The sequence below is a fragment of the Martes martes genome (assembly GCF_963455335.1).
Source record: "Martes martes genome assembly, chromosome: 8".
NCBI lineage: Eukaryota > Metazoa > Chordata > Mammalia > Carnivora > Mustelidae > Martes > Martes martes.
In genome coordinates, this window is record NC_137895.1 from 54,145,520 (window position 1) to 54,164,143 (window position 18,624).

General features: G+C 36.0%; 1 protein-coding gene across 1 annotated transcript; it reads right to left on the reverse strand.

Moving 5' to 3' along the window:
* Window positions 1-1,823: 1,823 nt before the first annotated feature.
* On the reverse strand, window positions 1,824-9,728 carry LOC308347833 (C-type lectin domain family 9 member A-like). Its single transcript, XM_080811589.1, has 4 exons — window positions 9,627-9,728; window positions 8,890-9,041; window positions 4,555-4,661; window positions 1,824-1,966 (listed from the first exon to the last, which is right to left on the reverse strand). Exons 1-4 carry the CDS (start codon window positions 9,709-9,711, stop codon window positions 1,840-1,842), a joined length of 471 nt encoding a protein of 156 aa, XP_080667715.1. The 5' UTR covers window positions 9,712-9,728; the 3' UTR covers window positions 1,824-1,839.
* Window positions 9,729-18,624: the final 8,896 nt, after the last annotated feature.

Genomic DNA, 18,624 nt, shown 5'->3' on the forward strand with positions numbered 1-18,624 from the left:
CATGTCAATTTGTACAATATCTATACAATACCTCCTTTTAAATCTTTTCCCTGATGTTTATTAAATCTTTGGGCCGGGCTAAGTAATCCGCTCGGGTTTGCTTTCGGGGAGCTTTTGTTCCCTGAGCACTTTCCGTAGAATTCTGGAGGACGGGAATGAAGATGGCGGCCTCCCAGTCTCTGGCCCAGAAGAGCCAAGAGCTTGGGGTCCCGCTCCTCAATGCGCTGTCAGAGAAAAGCGCCCAACCGCCCCCGTCTCCCTGGCCTCTGGTCACGCTTGGAGGAAAGGCTCAATCGCTCGCACTTGGAGAAAAGCGCCGGGTTGCTTCCATCTCCGTGGCCTCCTGCCACGCTCCGAGCTCACTCAGCCTCCAACCAGTTCAAGGTAACCCCGAGCTGAGGGCTTACTCCTTGGCTTTGTCACTGTAGCCGGCTTCCCCGCTCTAATACCCGTGAGCTCTGCGACACTCAAACACCCCCGTCCTTCTGTGACCCCACGGGACCTGGGGTTACGCCGGCCCCGCGTGGGCTTCCCCCTGGTCTAGCCTCTGGAGCAATGTCCCTCCGTGGAGCAGACTTTTAAAAGTTCTCTCTGTCCTAATTTCTAATCACAGAGATTAGATTTACCTGGTGTTGAACCTCATAAATAGGGGAATTTTATAGGATAAACTATTTTGTGTCTGGTTTCTTTGCTCTAAATTGTGTTTGGGATATCAATCTACAAAGACATGGACAGGTAGTTTAAATTAAAGAAATATCAGAAAGAGATGCTGGCCTCACAAGTAATAGGAAATTGTACATTTAAAATGATAGAAGATAACCCCTATTATACTGGTGAAGATTTTATTGGCAAAACCAAACAGATTGATGACACATGGTGATAAAGAAGTGAGGAAGCAGGAACCCTTGAATACTGCTGTGTGGAGATGATAGGTGTACAACCTCTACTGAAATATTACATGCCTATTAAAATTTAATGTACACATCTTTTGATGCAGAGATTTCACTGCTAGAGATTTACCATATATAAAAATATATGCTAAATATACTTCTATATATATTGCCATATATATATACATATGTGTGTGTGTGTGTATATATATATATATGGCAAATGATACTGTGTTAAGTACTATTCATTCTAGCATTTTTCTACAACTGTAAAACTCTGGAACACACCTAAATATTCATTGGGAATAAAACTTGTAAATAAATTTTTGGTACATCTGTTTAGTGTACCATTTGCAGCTGCTTACAAACACTGATGTAGCTCGTATGTACTGAAATGGAACGAACTGCACGATATATTTTTAAACAAAAAAGTAAAGAAGCAATACTATTGTTTGTAGTTATGTAACATTTTGTTTAGCAGATAGCATGCATATGGCTGTACTTTCCTAGAATATTTTCAGAATACTATCTGTTACATGTTTGCCTGTAAGAAGGGAACTAGGTGAATAAGGAACAAGATAGGTTAAGAGAATTTGTTCATCATTATGTATCTCTTATATTTTGAACAATGTGAATGTATTAATTACCTACTTGTATCAGGATCATTTAATTATTCTTAAATGTAAAATCTTACACTCAATCAAAATGAATTTGTTTCATATTCTCTGATGGATTCATTCTTGAAATTTCTAAACAATAAACTTATTTTTTGGATGTATAATTTTCCTATTGATAAATCTTAGTGCTTTAACCTTGCTGAGGAATGTTTGAAAGATCATTACCCTTAATGAATCATGCAGAGTAAACTAATTTGAGTGAATGCCCTAAGTTTTTTACCTAATAGCTGTTAAAGAAAGAAAATATTAAAATTTTGATGACAATAATTCTTTTAATGACAAGGGCCAGTGAACGACTTTTCACAAATGTAAGGAAAGGATCTCTGACAATCAGCAGTAGAAATAGTTGATGACTTGAAGTGTCCACATTTTGCATCGAATAAACTCTGCTGGAACTTCCTGTACCAGAGAATATATTTATGTTAGCAAGTCATTTGTCAGGCAAAATTTATCACAAATTTAAAACATATGTGCAATTATTTCAGTAGGCATACAAATCATGTGACAGACATATAGCTGTAAGATTATGAAGTGGAATTGTGTCTAAAACTAATGGAAATGTCAGTTGACAGGTGGAGATAGGGGAGAAGTAGAAAGACTAGTACAGACTGGGATGTATACGTAAGTTAGACATATACACTTGAAAAATTCTTCTAAAACTCCTGAAACTTCTGGAAAGTGACCAAATATAATAAATTCATTTTGTGACATACTGTAACTACATATGAAAATATTCCAGCTTCCTATGATTTGGATTAATGTGCACAGAGTATGCATTTAAAATGCCAGCCTCACTTTAATCATAGAAGGTGCTTATATGCATTTAAAACACAGTGCACTTTTCCCGACTCAGCTTACTGGTTTCCACACCAAACAAAATGTTCAAATGTTGTGAAATTGGGGCTATGAGAATAAAGTAACTGGATTTTAAATTTGGGGGCTAGGCTACAGCATACAGAAAAAATAATGTTACTTAGTTTTAATTTCCCTTCAAATGTTCATGAATGTAACTGATAAGAAGTAACAATTTCAAGTAGTAAAATTTATCAGTGAGAACTCACCAACATTTTAAATTCCGCTATTACTTCAGTAGTACTTCCTTTACAAGGATTCCATTACTCTACCTGTCCTTTCATGGTTTTACTTTTGTATCTCAAAGCACTTTACTCAATGATATTTTCTGGTTATCCTCATCTCCCCATTATCTTATCATTATCTTAAACACTCAGGTGTCCAAGGGCCTTAGATTTCCTGAGAATCACTTCCACACTCTAACTTATTTCACTGTGCACTGCTGTGTACAACATCTGCATTCCCTGCACTGACCTCTCATGTGAGCTTCATGATCATGTATCACAATGCCCCGTATGACACCTGTATACATAGCTAAATGTTGAACAGAGTCATTAAGGTTGTATCTAACACTGAATCCCAATTATGGTCTATTAACAGTGATAGCAGCATCAGTCTTACAACTTCTGGACCAAAACCCTGGAGCCATCCCTGATTTGTCTCTCTTTCACACATCTTTGAAAGAAGTGTGGAATCTGGCCACTTTACAACAGCATCAACCCTACCAATCATCAAGTCATGACATCTCACCTGGATGACTGCAACAGACTCTTCAACAGCCTCCTGCATCCTCATTTAGACTCCCTGCTCCCTCCCCCAAAAGAACACACACCAAGTAATCTCAACAGAGTGTTTAGAGTACCTCCTAAAACAAGAAGCCTGTTTGTGTCCCTCCTCTGCTCAAAACCCTCTAATAGCTTCTCATGCCTTCATGAAAAAATCCAAGTTCTTATACTTTTCTGATGTCCTACACACTCCCACTGTCGTTAAGTCTCTAACCTGCATCTCCCCCGCCCCCTTGTTCACCTTGCTCTAGCATTGCAGGCCCTCTTGCTATTTCCTCAAGCATGTTCAATACACTCCTACCTCAGGGTCTTTACACCAGCTGTATCTACTATTAGCGAGCCGTCCCATCAGGTAATGCAAATGGCTGGTTCATTCAAGGTACTGTACAAACATTTCTCCAGGAGATTGTCTCTGACCATCCCATTTAAAACAGTGAAATCTCTTTCTCTTACCTTCATACACAAAAGATACTGTCATATAGCAAAAAAATAAGAGACTTCACAATACTCCATAGCATTTGTCTTCTAATGTGCCATATCATTTACTTAGCTTATTTGTTTTGTCCTCATTCATCCCCACCAGCACTATCATGCCTGCATTAGAATGTAATATCCGTAAGGGGAGGATACTGTGGCCTGTTTTATTCATCACTGTAGTTTCAATGCCCAGAGCAGTGCCTGGCATATTACAGGCCATCAACAAACATGTTAAATAACCCAATGTCTCTCATACTGTGCCCCATGTTACTCAGATTGAGTTAGATCATTTGCTTCCTTTTCTAAACTAGTTTCCCGGACATCAACCAACAAATGTATGGGATTTACCAGTGAGACAGGACTACCAGAAACTATGTGGACTTCTGTGAAATAATAGCATGAAAGACACTAAGGGACCACATTAGAGATGCAAGATTACCAAGTCACTTAATGGAAAAAGCTCTTTTCTTTTTAGTTCTTGAATGACACCAACTAAATAGGTACAGGTCGCACTGACAGAGAGAGCTGGGATTAGATATGACTTTTCTCTCCTCATTATACTTTTACCATTTCCTGCAACCAAACTAGTGAACATGCTAGTATCACAGAACATACAAGAGAAAGATACAAAAGCAAAATGTCTCTTTACCATGTTTGGAAGGACCCTCCATTGAAGAACATGGGAATAAATAATGCTCTTTGAGTTTATTGGAAGCCTGAGATTTGCATTTGGTTGCCTAGCTGAGAAGTGAGATCACATGGAATTCAAGATATTCCTAAATCCCCAAGGATCCCTTCCTCTTCTTGACCTATAATCTACCAGGCAGTTCCTTAGCAGGAGAGGGAATGGAAAATGCTGACATGAAAACTTACACCATCGGAGATAGGGGTGTGCCATCCAGCCACTTCCAGGGATGCTTAGCTCCTACTTTATGTAATCCAGTCCAGTAATTGTATCTTATTTTTGATTGAATAAAGTTCTGTGGGAAAGTAGAATTAGGTATTATTCATAACATCACTGAAAACACCTCACCCGCAGAGGACTCGTAAAATACTGGACACATTTATCTTCCAATGCCACTCTGATAAACGGAGGAGGCAGACTAATTTCTCCATGTGCAGAGAAGAAATGGGTATGGAAAGGATTTAATGAACAAATCATTCACTTCTTTATGAATGAATGAAAGATATCCAGAAAGGGACATGATGGACTTGAAAAAAACTTCACATACGATAAAGTAGATAGGTAAATAGGATTGCACTAAACCTAGAACTTCTCTATACCTTAAAGAATGTGAAAATACAAGCTTCAAATCTGGAGACATCTGCAGTAACTTAAAGAACAAACATATATATCTATCAAGCAATATCAAAATAAAATTACCCAATAAGAAAAAAATGGACAAAACATAAGAACACATTTCAAATAAATATAGCATATAGCCAATAAATAGGAAAGAGCCAAGCTCACTATAGATCAGGAGATATTTTACAACTATTTAATTGGCAGAAAGTAAAAATAACAACACCAAGTTTGTGGGATAGTAGAGATCAAAGATACCTTTAAAACTGATGTTAAAATCATATTGAAAAATAATCTGGAATTCTCATATAAAATTGAACTTGTCATGGAGGACATAGGGAGATGGAGAGGAGAAGAGAGTTGAGGGAAATTGGAAGGGGAGTTGAACCATGAGAGACTATGGACTCTGAAAAACAACCTGAGGGTTTTGAAGGGGCGGGGTTTGGGAGGTAGGGGGAGCCAGGTGGTGGGTATTATGGAGGGCACGTATTGCATGGAGCACTGGATGTGGTGCAAAAGCAATGAATTCTATTACGCTGAAAAGAAATTTTTAAAAAATTGAACTTGTACAAATCCTACTGACCAATGATTCCACTCATAGGATGATTTATCATTAAAAAAAAAAAAAAAGAAGACACACGGGAGTCATATCTAAGAATGTTTCATGAGGGACTATCATAAACACAAGAGCTGGAAACAACCCAAATTCCCATCATCTAGAGAATGGATGAAGCATATCCACACTGTGGAATCATGTACAGCAGTGAAAATGAAGAAACTAGACCTACAGTTTATGCTATTTATTAGCTATGTGCACTGTAGCAAAAAAATAAAAATAAAATAAAAAAAAATCTTCCTTGAGTATTTTCCATAACTGAAGTGGGAATCATACTCTTAGTTTTGAAAATTTTCTGCACTGAGTAATGAATGCAGTGTCAAAAATATCTTTAAAAATTTGTTAAGTTATTTGTAATCATTATTCCAATTGGCATATTTTATTCACTTCAAATGTTCCCTTATGGAATAAATGAAACAAGATGGGATCGGGAGGGAGACAAACCACAAGAGACTTAATTTCACAAAACAAACTGAGGGTTGCCATGGGGAGGGGAGTAGGGAGGTGGTTGGCTTAAGGACATTGGGGAAGGTACATACTATGGTGAGTGCTGTAAAGTGTGTAAACCTGGCGATTCACAGACCTGTACCCCTGGGGCTAATAATACCTTACATGTAAATAAAAAATAAAAAACTATTTAAAAAAGGAAAAAAAGTTCCCTTATGGATGCAAATGTAAAGCAACAAATTAATGTTCTTTCCTAAAAGCAATGTATTTATTACCTCTCTGTCTTTCTCTCTCTCTCTCTCTCTCTCAAATCCTCTCCCTCTGTCTCTCTCCCTCTCTTTCTCTCCTCTCTCTCTCTCTCTCTCTGAAACACACACACAGACTTCAATATTCTTTTCACTATAGTTAAATTGTATAAGAAAAAAATCTCAGTAGTGTATCTTTTAGAGTAGGAAAGATGAATGAGTATTATATAAAATATAATATACTTTATCATTTCTAAGTCTCTGAAGAAACAGTAAAATTAAATGTTCATTGATTCTTTCACTCACATATTTCTGTTAGATTTACAGGTATACCTACTTGTATAAAAGCCGATCTCATTTTTCTGCATCAATGGATTTAAGGCACTGCTTTCATTACACTTCTAGACTTTGGAAAATAGCAAAAGACTAAAATCCTAAGCCATTACTGTAAGAGCAATGCTGCTCTGCAGCAAAGTCTGTCTCTGGTTTGTATAGTGCCTCAGTATTCCAGGGTAGGTCCTGACAACAAGGCTATCAGATTATAGACGATGCAATGGAGCTTTGCTCTAACCCACGACTAAAGTCACAAGGAATTTCAAAGGCTCTAGATTCGTTCCCGGAGACACAGGGATAATAATATAAGAAGTTTCACTGAAACTTTGAAGCCTAGAAACTTCAATGGTAGGACTAAAACTGAAGAGCATTGAATTGGAAATTACAGATTACAGGGAGAGTACAGATTACAAATAAAGTAAATTTCTGAGAAAAGAAAACAAATCATTTCAGAACAGACTGATAACCATTGAGGTTGTAATGAATCAAGGTATTAATAAGATGTAGCTGGATTTTTAAAATTTGACTCCTTAATGTGATTTCTTAGTTCATCTGTTTCTTATAGGTAAAAGTGATTTATTCATATTTTTATTTTAATAAGAATTTTACAAACAAGAAAACATAGGGCTTTTTGTTTTACTTATTTAATCATTTTACTATAACTACAACTATTATTGTTATTACTATTACTATTATTATTATTATTATTATAGATAAGCTCTACACCCAACATGGGGCTTGAACTCACAACTCTTGAGATCAAGAGTCACATGCCCATGAGAGACTATGGACTCTGAAAAACAACCTGAGGGTTTTGAAGGTGCGGGGTGGGAGGGTGGGGGAACCAGATGGTGGGTATTAGGGAGGGCACAGATTGCATGGAGCACTGGGTGTGGTGAAAAAACAATGAATACTGTTACGCTGAAAATAAATAAAAAATTTAATTAAAAAAAAAAGTAATGAAATAAAAAAAAAAAAAAAAAAAGAGTCACACACACCACTGACTGAGCCAGCCAGGCACACCTGAGTGATGTTGCTGGTTTTCAAACATAGGGCTTTTCACTCATCCTTCACAAGATCCTCTGAGAAGTAACATTGCTAAGACTAAACAGTGTAACTGGAATTTGGTGCCTAAATAGAATTATTAGAAGGAAATCTACAGAATCCATTCAATTGACTTTATAGTCCTAAACTTTATAAGGAATGGCAAATTTGATCTAGATTGTCTCTTCTAGAAAAGAGATGTTTCCTCTGCCATTCTGGATTAAAAGTAAAATAAGTCAAGCAGAGAGAGTCAATTATCATATGGTTTCAATTACTTGTGGAACATAAGGAATAACACGGAGGACATTGGTAGATGGAGAGGAGAAGTGAGTTGGGGGAAATCGGAGGGGGAGACAAACCATGAGAGACTGTGGACTCTGAGAAACAAACCGAGGGCTTTTTTTGGGGAGGGGGGTTGGTTAGGTGAGCCTGGTGGTGGGTATTATGGAGGGCACGTATTGCATGGAGTACGGGGGGTGGTGCATAAATGATGAATTCTGGAACACTGAAAAGAAATAAAATAAAATGAAAAAAAAGGTAAACTAAAAGTTCATTTTTAAAGAATCATTCCAGTATATTCAGTCTCTATTTTTCATCCTTTTTCCCATGGCCACTCATGAAAGTGAGAGATTCATCTTCCCTTACAAGTGTGACTCCTTCCAAATACTGAACAAAAAGGAATAACAGAACTCAGATAATGAGAATTACTACTTTACATTGCTCACACCATTGAAGGTAGTTTTTCTTTTGCCCTGTAGTAGCCCTGAGAAGCTAAAAACTGTCTAATATATACGAAAACGTGAAGATGCAACACATACAATAAAAAGACTAACAGTGAAATGGCTCTCCTGTTCATTTTTTAAAACAACGGATCTTGGGGTGCTTAGGTGGCTTGGTTGGTTAAGTACCTGACCCTTGATCTCATCTCAGGTCTTCATCTCAGGGTCATGAGTTAAAACCTCATGTGGGCTCCAGGCTGGGCTAGAGCCTACTTTAAAAAATAAGTAAATAAAACAGGGGTTCTTCTAGGTCTATGTTACACCTTCATCTCCTCTTTAGAGAAATCTACTCTGATTCACAAGTGCTTCAAAACAAAGTGGCCAAATAATGTGGGAGGAAAGTCGCCAAATAATGTGGGAGGAAAGTTGAAACAATGATCCTAACTCAAGACACAGGACTTCTCATAAAGCATTTAATCAAGTTTAATAAAGCAGACATACCTGCTCCACTTTATTATCAATCTTAATGAGATTAGAACTCAGGACTTCACATGACTTCTTACTCTCCTCCCAAGTTTTCTCTTCTTCTGAAAAATAGTAACAGCTTTTTCCACAGCAGTGCCATATTCCTCGAAATGAGTCACTGTCGTTGTCTTGAAAACAAAAGCCACCATGATCTTCAACCACAAGACCTCTTAGAGACCTGCACTTTACACATATTTCTGGCTTACTTCAGGCTGAACGACCAAAAAATAGGTGGTTTTCCCATTTCCCAAAAGTCTAATGCTGGTAATAGCTCTTTGGCCAAACTGTGGGTCCTGGGACTGTCTCTGACAGACCTCAGACCATCGTTAGAATTGCACCGAGAAATTTTGACTTCACGGGGACAAATAAACTGCAACCATGTGGAGCAGATATCCTGGCGGGAAAAAATCCGTAAAGTGAATACACAGAGATGATGTTAATTCCAAGAGATCAGTACTGGGGAAAATTTATCCTTAAGCATTAATTACTCAAATAATCAAATCACATGACTTTGTGAAAGTCAAGAGTTAAATTAGCTATAATAAAGAAAACGGATTTGATTTCAAAAAACAAAGAAAAGAAAAAATAAAAGGGTGAGCAAAATTAAAAGACCTGACAAAGCACAACATAAAGGTTTTAAATTCTGTATTGAAATGGGACAGACTGGATAATGCCATTAAAAAAATTGTAAATTATAAGTATTCAGTACATACCTATAATAGGTGGTAAAATTGAGTCATCTTCAACTTCTCCTAAGGAAGCATTTTTATTTTTTGTGTCATTCTTATTCTGCATCATGTGTGCAGGACATTTCTGAAAAACTTCAATCCATATTATAAAATTACGGTCGTGAATGCCTTTCATAGATCACATTATTATACTTGCTGCTTGCTCTAATCCTAAATGGCATAGTGAATGTTGTTGACTAAATGAAAGTACAATCAGAGAAAATGGTAGTTTAAAATAGTTTGAAGTATCAAAAATAAAACAGATTTTTTAAATAAAAATTTAACTTGCTATCCATTTTTAAGTACATAAAACTTATAAAACACAAAATATAAAACATACAAACATATAAATTGGAAAATATAAACTTGAAATAAAACATTAAGCAGTTTCTATGTCATCTACTCTTCAAATAAAGATTTCAACGTTGGTAAGATTTAGTATTTAGTATTTATTTAGCAACTGACTCTCTACTAGGATAAGCTTATAATTGATTCATTGAATTCACGCAGACCAAGAACTTAGTTACTTCTAATATGCAAAAAGAAAGTTAAATAACTCTGAGAGAAATAACAATATCTTCCCAAAAGTCACAAATAAAAAAACATAAAAGCATAAAATATACTTCTCTATAAGTATGTGAATATTAAAGAAAAATCCTTTGAAGTTTGTTACACAACTGAGAATCTTAATTTCCAATTCTGCTACTACCAGTCATCAGTGAGAATGTCTGACTCATCATGTTAAGCTTTTTTTTTTTTAAGATGTTATTTATTTATTTAATTGATAGAGAGAGAGAGAGAGACAACGAGAAAGGGAACACAAGCAGAGGGAGTAGGAGGGGGAGAAGCAGGCTTCCCTCAGAGCAGGGAGCCCAGGATGCTGGGATCATGACCTGAGTCTAAGACAGACACATTAACAACTGAGCCACCCAGGTGCCCCTCATGTTCAGTTTTAGAAGCTAATACCAAACAGAGTTGTATCCGTTTATAGTCCCTTTACAATCTATGAGATCATGTAGATCCACATACTTTCAAAACTTGGTAAAGTTTTTGCTTTGCCATAATTAAAAAAATAATTTTCTGTATTCATTGTCTCTGCTTCCTAATGTTTGAAGTATAAGCCACTGCAATCAGGCTTCGATGATACCCACCATTCAACTGAATCTACTCTAGCAAATGTCGTTAGTGATCTCTCTCTTGCCAAATTTAGTAAGCATACCGTTGGCCGTTATTTTACTTGATCTTCCCATACCATTTGGAACCCATGACTATCTTTACCATTTGGAACCCATGACTATCTTTACCCTCCTTCCATATGATGCCAGAATGTTTTGGATTCCCTCCTACTTCTTTAACCAAAGCATCACTGTTTTTCACTGTTTACCCATCTTCCACCTATCCTAGATGTTAATTTTCCTAAGAATCATCCTCCTCACCCTTTTTCTTCTAGAAAATCTATTCTCTCTAGTTTGATAAGGTAAAGCATGGTCTAGCTTCTGCTTTCCTCTATTCTGTTACCAATACTTGTTACATTAATTGATGAAAGCCCAATTTATATCTCTAATCTAGGTATCTCTCTTGATCTCCAGACTTTTAATCCTACCATATGCATCCTGATGGGTCTGCGTCTACTATCAAATGCTCACTCTAAGAGACTCAAACCATCTAATTCTTTCTTTTCATCTCCACTGATATGCCACAACTCCTCACTCCTCACCATTATTCACACACACACACACACACACACACACACACACACACACACTTCATAGCCTAATGTTTTCCGTAACATTTAGTGGAATTTATTTGCCAAAGTATATAGCCTGACGTCAAATGGTATCACTAATTCATTTGCTCCCTCACACAATCAATAAAAGACATACCCTAACAATTCTACATAGTAAATATTTCTCATAAACGGTCCCAATGCCACATCACTTCTTTTAAGACAGTAATTCAATCATTCTAGCTAACCCTAATTCCTGAAATATCCTCCTGTCTGGTCCCCCCACCCACTTTCCAGTCTTTTCAAATTGACTTTTCCCAAGTCTCTCTATGTTCATGGGACATGAGCCCTGTTTTCCCTCTGTAATATCTTCCCAAGTTCCTTTTTGTTTTGTAGAACAAATCTAAAATTGCGTAACATGATATTAAAGTTATCATAAATTATATACCTAGCCATCCTGTTTCTAGCTACTTCTTTTATTTGCCCAGAAACTTAAATCTCCTCACACATCAGTGCGTTCTTTTGTTCATCTTGTTCTCTGCCTAGATGAGTCTTCTCTTCCCTGACCTTCCTGATTAAGTCCTACCTAACCTTCTTATCATATCAGTTATTATCTCCTGGAGGAAAACTTTCTTGGCCTCAGGGACTATCCCATCCATCTGATATCTTCATGCCATTATCCCAGCACTGATAATATTTATTTTAAAAACTGATTCATTTAAAAAGTCTTCCCCTTTAAACTAAGCTCATTGTGAACTGACTTTCAAAACCCCTGTATCTTTAGTATACATAGTTCCTGAGCCAAAATTGTGTTGAATGAATGAACCACAGATTTAATAAACATCAGGGAAAAGATATTAAAAGGAGGTGTTGTATAGATATTGTACAAATGGGCATGCAATAGGGGCTCCTGGGTGGCTCAGTCGGTTAAAATTCTCCCTTCAGTTCAGGTCATGATTCCAGGATCCTGGGATCAAGCCCTGGAATGGGGGCTCCAAGCTCAGCCAGAGCCTGCTTCTCCCTCTCCCTCTGCCTGTTGCTCCCCCTACTTGTACTCCCTCTCTCTGTGTTAAATAAACAAAATCTTTTTTAAAAAGGAACTGATATGAAATATATGTGATATAGAAAATAGATCAACCTCATATTCCTCTGTGATTTTAGCAGTATTACAGTATGAATAGGTATGTAATATTCAAGTAAAGTTTTTTTCAATTCTTTGATTATATAGAAAACCCCCTTCTACACAAAATATAAGGATGAATATGTATGTAAGCTTCACTATACATTTCAGCCAAATTTTGTGCTATTACAACTATTATGTACCCTCTTTTGTGTAGCATAAAAACTAAGTGACAGCCAAATAAAATCATCATCATCAATATTATCATCAACACCATTATTAACATCTGTATAGAACTTTATGATTTACACGGGCTCTGCAAAAATCCAGTAGTTATTACATTTCATTTCTCACTCTGGCTCATTGCTCTCATAAGAACTGTGTATGTCCAATACTCACATATAGATCTTAAGCCTGTGATTGCCAGCAGGAGGATAACACACATAACTCCCAGGGATAATGCAACAATATAACATGGAAAATCTGTACAAATCAGAAGACAAAATACATAGTAAGCATTTAGCATAACTAAATCCCCAGAATTAGAAGGAAATGGAAATTCATTCTGGAACTAAAATGAATGTCCCTATTCACTGTGATAATAAAACTCATTGAATATGACATTGAAATATGCCCACTGATATATAAAGAGCCAGACATAAAATATCAAATAAGTATAGACATGATTATTATGATTGCACTTTTTCTTATTTGACATCATAATGTTTTCAGAAAACAAAATGAACTGAAAAACCCTTACCTCTCTTTTTATCACCTGGACCTCTTTTGCCCTTCTGTTTCCTTGAATTGGGTACTTTAAGGTCTGCATATGTCACTCTCTCCTCACTCATTTTTGAGGGCCGCAGTCAAAGAACACAGCTCAACTCCTATGCAATGTTTCATGAGGCATGAAAATAACATGATCTATCATGAAGTAACAGGGACAGCTAAAAGAAAGATAAGCCTGATCATCTGAAATAAGCAAGTCAAAGTAAATATTTACCTGGGAACATTAGAAAGAAAATTATTTTCATAATTTCTCTTTGTAATGCCTTACAACAGTGATCCTACACAATTAAATAAAGGTCCATTATGTTTATGGACATGTTATGCTAAGCTTTCACTGTTTTTAAAAATATTGAATTAATTGCCAAAATTTAAAAATGTACATCATATTCCATACTTACCTAAAAATCTAGATTTATAACATCTTTGGAAAAATTATGTTTGATCACTTAGTGGCTGTTTTATGCCCCAATGGGTACTATATTGACACCAAAAAGAGTAACTCCCTCTTTAGTAAGGACACCCATGCCCCAATTTGACAGACTCTGTACCCGCCACCTTACTTATGTCAGACCCCACTCATTCATTCACATGAACTTCATACTCACTGGGTCATGACTCCATTTCCAAGTGTGAGGAAAATGTGGAAATCATGGGATTCAAGGAAAGGGAGTTTAGGAAGTGATATTAAATGAGGGAGGCGTAACATGTCATTCTAACAATTATGCTGCACAGGTGTGCTTTCATTTCTGTTTGGAAATGAAGAAAACTGAGTCTCCGAGACATGTAGTATATACAAATATATATTTAATTCAAGCATGTATATTACATAGAGAGAGCTTGTATATGTTTATGCAAATAAATGATCCTTCACCCAACTTAACTTGTATAAATAATACCTTTCAAAAAGTACTTAATAAACTCCCTTAAAATATAAATAAATACATAGTGATTAAAGAGGAGAAAACATTTTCCCAAGAGAATATTTTTGGTAAATGTAGAAAGAAACAGTTAACTGTTTCTCCTAAATAGATTTGATTCTTGGGTTTTCAAAATTCGATTCTTGGGTTAATATTTTACCATTTAATTACTTTATAATATCAGGAAACTTTATCTGAACAATCATCTATACTGATATAATGTATAAACACATTGCCATTTGTTTTTCAAAGAATATTCTCTCTACCAAAGTGCCAAATCATAAAGTAAATCTTGTCTCAATGTCATGTTTTCTTAGCTAAGTGGTTTCTGTTTAATAGTATTTTACTTGAATATCTGTATTTAAAAATAACAAGAAAATAAATGTGTGAATATAAAACTGGATATGTTATAATAGAAAAATAATAATATTCTCAAAACAAAAAACTTTTTTTTTTATTACACTTAACTGAAAGGTGAGAGAATTTAAGCTTTGGATAATGCATTGCTACTAGTTAGGTAGCACCCATACAGATAAGAGGGGAAAAAACACAGATTTATATTGTCTAAAAAAGAATTAAATATTCCTTGAAATATCTAAGGGTTAAAAAATCATATTCTGCATAGGAAATATTCTGACCCATTCTCATTCTGATCCATTCCTGTCTTCACCTGTAGAATAAAGTTAACATTACATATGAATTAACGTGGATCCCAAAGTCAATTGTTTTCTGCAACATTCCAAAACCCTCCCAACTTCACACCTAGCTTTCGTGTAGCAGATTCTACTTTATCCCTCTTTGCTCCACAATGGGACAGCACAGACATGGGTCACACAAGCTCTCTGGCAGCAATACCTGCTTCCGGGCCTTGGGATCTCACCAGCAGGACAAATAGCTTGGTCAGTCAGGAACACAGCTGCGATGTCCTGGCTCTGCGGGCCTTTCACCTCTGCTTTGATCCAGGAGGTACCTGCTGATATGATTCACTGACTCTCAGAGAGACCATGTCAGAAGAAAGATAGCCAATGATCACATGACATTAGCTAGCTCCCCACAGTGTTTCCACTGGTGTCAGTATCTCATTAACTCCTGTACTCTACTCTGTGTCAGACAAGAGTCATAGAAGACTCAAATGCTAAATCTTATACACATTTTTGGGATCACTTTAAACCTGGGATTTAGCAGGTAACATGAAGATTGAAAAAAAAAGAAAGACCTTCTCAAAATCTCATAAGATTAGGAAACGCTTAACAATAAAATTTTAAAATTACAAAAATTAAAAAGAAATATCCATATTCAACCTGACATGATTCATACACTTTCTTTTTATGGAATGAAAGTGAGTTCCCAGTTGTTACATATATACAGTAAAAATAAAGAATGCCAAAATGTGCACACATTTTACCCCCTATTTTTTAACAAACATCCAAAGGGTAGTCAGATTGCTTAATATATTACAGTAAATCTAAATACCTAAAAATTGAGATATAAACATTTGAAAAACATCATATTTCTAATTCTGGTGTTCTCTTCAAATTGCTGGAAGAAACAACCTCTTTAATAAAATTAAGACAGAAACATAGAGACACAAAATTTTGAACAGATTTCACGGTAGCCCTTTTAAAGCATCAACATGAAATTCATTTGTTCTATTACTTCTATCAGAGCATGTTTAAAAATATATTATGAGTTTAATTCATTGAGCAGCTCGAAGCCCTATGTAATCCTAGAACTCAGTGTTAGGCAGGAATAAAAGCAGTTTTGTTTTGTTTTTCAGATCAACGACATTAACCTGTGTACCTCAAGGTTCCCAATGCTCTGCAGCTTTAAAATTCTTCTTAGCAATATGTAGTAACAAGAACTGGAATCCACTTCAATGCCAGCTACACCAAGTGAAGTATTTTCATTTCAAAACACTCTCCCATGGTTTGAGCTTCCTTTTCCATCACTTCCAAACACAAATGTCTTATCCTCTTGTAAATAATGATAGTAGCACTTGTGAGAGTCTCCAGCTCTTTTTCTTGTCAGTTTGCCTTTTTCACATACAGTTTCTTTGCTAAGATCTAACTAATAGTTTTCAGGAAGTAGGTTTCTGACATAAAGAAAGAAAGCAGTCTGCAAATTCTCCATGCAACAGGGCTTTCTCTTAAAGGCAAACATGGTCTTTAGGCATGCCTGTGAACTGAGATCTTCCCGATCCTGCTGTAATTACTCTGCATGGCAGCTGCACATCTCTATCTATGCCTTGTGTCAAATCCCCAGTTCTAAAATATGTCATTTAACAGAAATAGATTTGATTACTCTTTTTATGCTACTAAATGCTATATACCTTACTGGTAAAGGATGATTAAACCATCAAACTGACTGTGAATGTGTGTTTTAGAGGGTGAACAGTATGACTTCTAAACTCTCAGTGTAGTGCTTCTGGGGTGTGGGGCATAAAGACCTGACTGTAGTTTACACTTGTCTGCTTCTGAAGCAGCAGCTGAGTGAAGTGACTGACTTTGGAAGCCCCAGCCTCTTCAGCAGCATCCAGAATAGCTCCCATGCAAATGAGTGTGCTGGGAGACTGAGCCTTAGGATCAGAATCCATTAGGTGGTATTGAATAACATTTGTATATGTTAAGGACCAAGTAGAAAATTGATTAAAGTTTGCATGCATTCACAGGAATGCATTGTCTCTGATCTTTTTGAAAGTTGTATAGATTATGTTTATCATTGTTCAATATTAATAGATCAGCAGGTACATATGTATCCCTAAAAACTTGGGACAAACCACCAATGAGAAGCACTTATTAACAATTTTAGTTGTTAGAGCTTTTTAAACAAGATGGCAGGTTTATCATAACTAAAATAGATATAATAGGTTTTAGTAAACCTATCAAACTGTATACCTTTAAATATTTTATCAACAGTATTTTTAGCAAGCAAATGTAATAAGGTATTATTGTCAGACTAGGGACATATACCTCTTTTTAAGATTGACCTTTAATTTTCTGACTACTATGAGGAATGAGGTTATTATTAATTAGTTAATTATAAACACATTATACACAAAGATCTTTCTGTCTTTAAAACACCCACGCGGGGTGCGTGGGTGGCTGAGTGGGTTAAAGCCTCTGCCTTCAGCTCTGGTCATGATCTCAGGGTCCTGGGATTGAGACTCATATCAGGCTCTCTGCTGGGCGGGGAGCCTGCTTCCCCCTCTTTCTCTCTGCCTGCTTCTCTGCCTGCCTCTCTGCCTACCTCTCTGCCTACTTGTGATCTATGTCTGTAAATAAATAAATTAAATCTTAAAAAAAAAAATAAAAATAAAAAATAAAACACCCACACACTTTTGTAACCATTGTCAATGTACTTTTAGTGCTTCTTAAACTATTTCCTATACCTCTTTTCTACTTCAACTTTTCTTTATCATGTAAGATTTCACTAAGATATCACTTGAATTCACTATTTTGACATTTAGCAAGTCTAACCTGTGACAAAGAAAAGTAAAAACTATAACAACATTGAGTGAAAAGAATTAAGGTAGTAGAAACTGCAATTTAACCTGAAGATGAAATAATAAGTAAATAAACTGAGAGGGAGAGAGAGAGATGTGCTCATGATAGCATAGGTAAATAAAACAGAGCAGAATGACAGCAGAATCCCAGGACCCTGGGATCATGACCTGAGCCAAAGGCAGAGGCTTTAAACCACTGAGCCACCCAGGTGCCCCTAGTGTGAAATTTATAATAAAGCAGCTAGAGCACATAGAATTTTGAAAGAATATTCCAAAAACAAAGGTGTTATTTTTATATTATGCTTTTCTTACACATTACTTTCATTTATTTGTTTTTATAATAAAATTGATAGAAATTAAGTGAGTATGAATAAATCACAAGTAATCATAATCAAAATTCTTGGTTACATTAAGACAAGGATTAGAGACAAGTGATTTACTTTGAAAACAAATAGAAGATCATATGAACAGAAATGAAAACAATGAAGGGAAACAGTTTGCTTTGTTCTTGATCCTTAGAATATTTCTCTGTGTAATTTTTGATTAATAACATACATTGGTAGATTGAAATTCAAATTATTTGGGAGGATTTCTGTTAAACTTTTGCCTTTAGTAGCTAAAGTCTTAGGCCCTGATTTACCTTCCCCAATCACTGTGTCTATTGGCATTTTTCTTACCTTAGTTTCAAGAAGAATCTTTAGTTCAGTAAAGTTGTCAGCAGAAACAGACCTATCATTTTTTTAAAAAAAGGGTTTGCTGCTTCTCATACTTCCGATTTTTGCTGTTTCTCCATCTTACACTCTATCTTGAACAATTATGAACAATAGTTATGTTTTTACATGAAATGTCAAAGCAGAGTCACCTGTTTTTTAGTCACCTATCTTTAATGTCATTTTGGAAGAGGCAGCAATGCAAAACAGACCTTTCTA

What these genes read in the sequence shown, in the direction of transcription:
- LOC308347833 (XM_080811589.1), bottom strand. Translation starts at nt 9,711, where the DNA reads ATGATGCAGAATAAGAATGACACAAAAAATAAAAATGCTTCCTTAGGA. An exon ending in TTGATAATAAAGTGGAGCAG is followed by an intron (nt 4,662 to 8,889) that starts GTATGTCTGCTT and finishes ACTTTCCCACAG; the next exon opens with AACTTTATTCAATCAAAAAT. An exon ending in ACACCCCTATCTCCGATGGT is followed by an intron (nt 1,967 to 4,554) that starts GTAAGTTTTCAT and finishes TCTCTGGTACAG; the next exon opens with GAAGTTCCAGCAGAGTTTAT.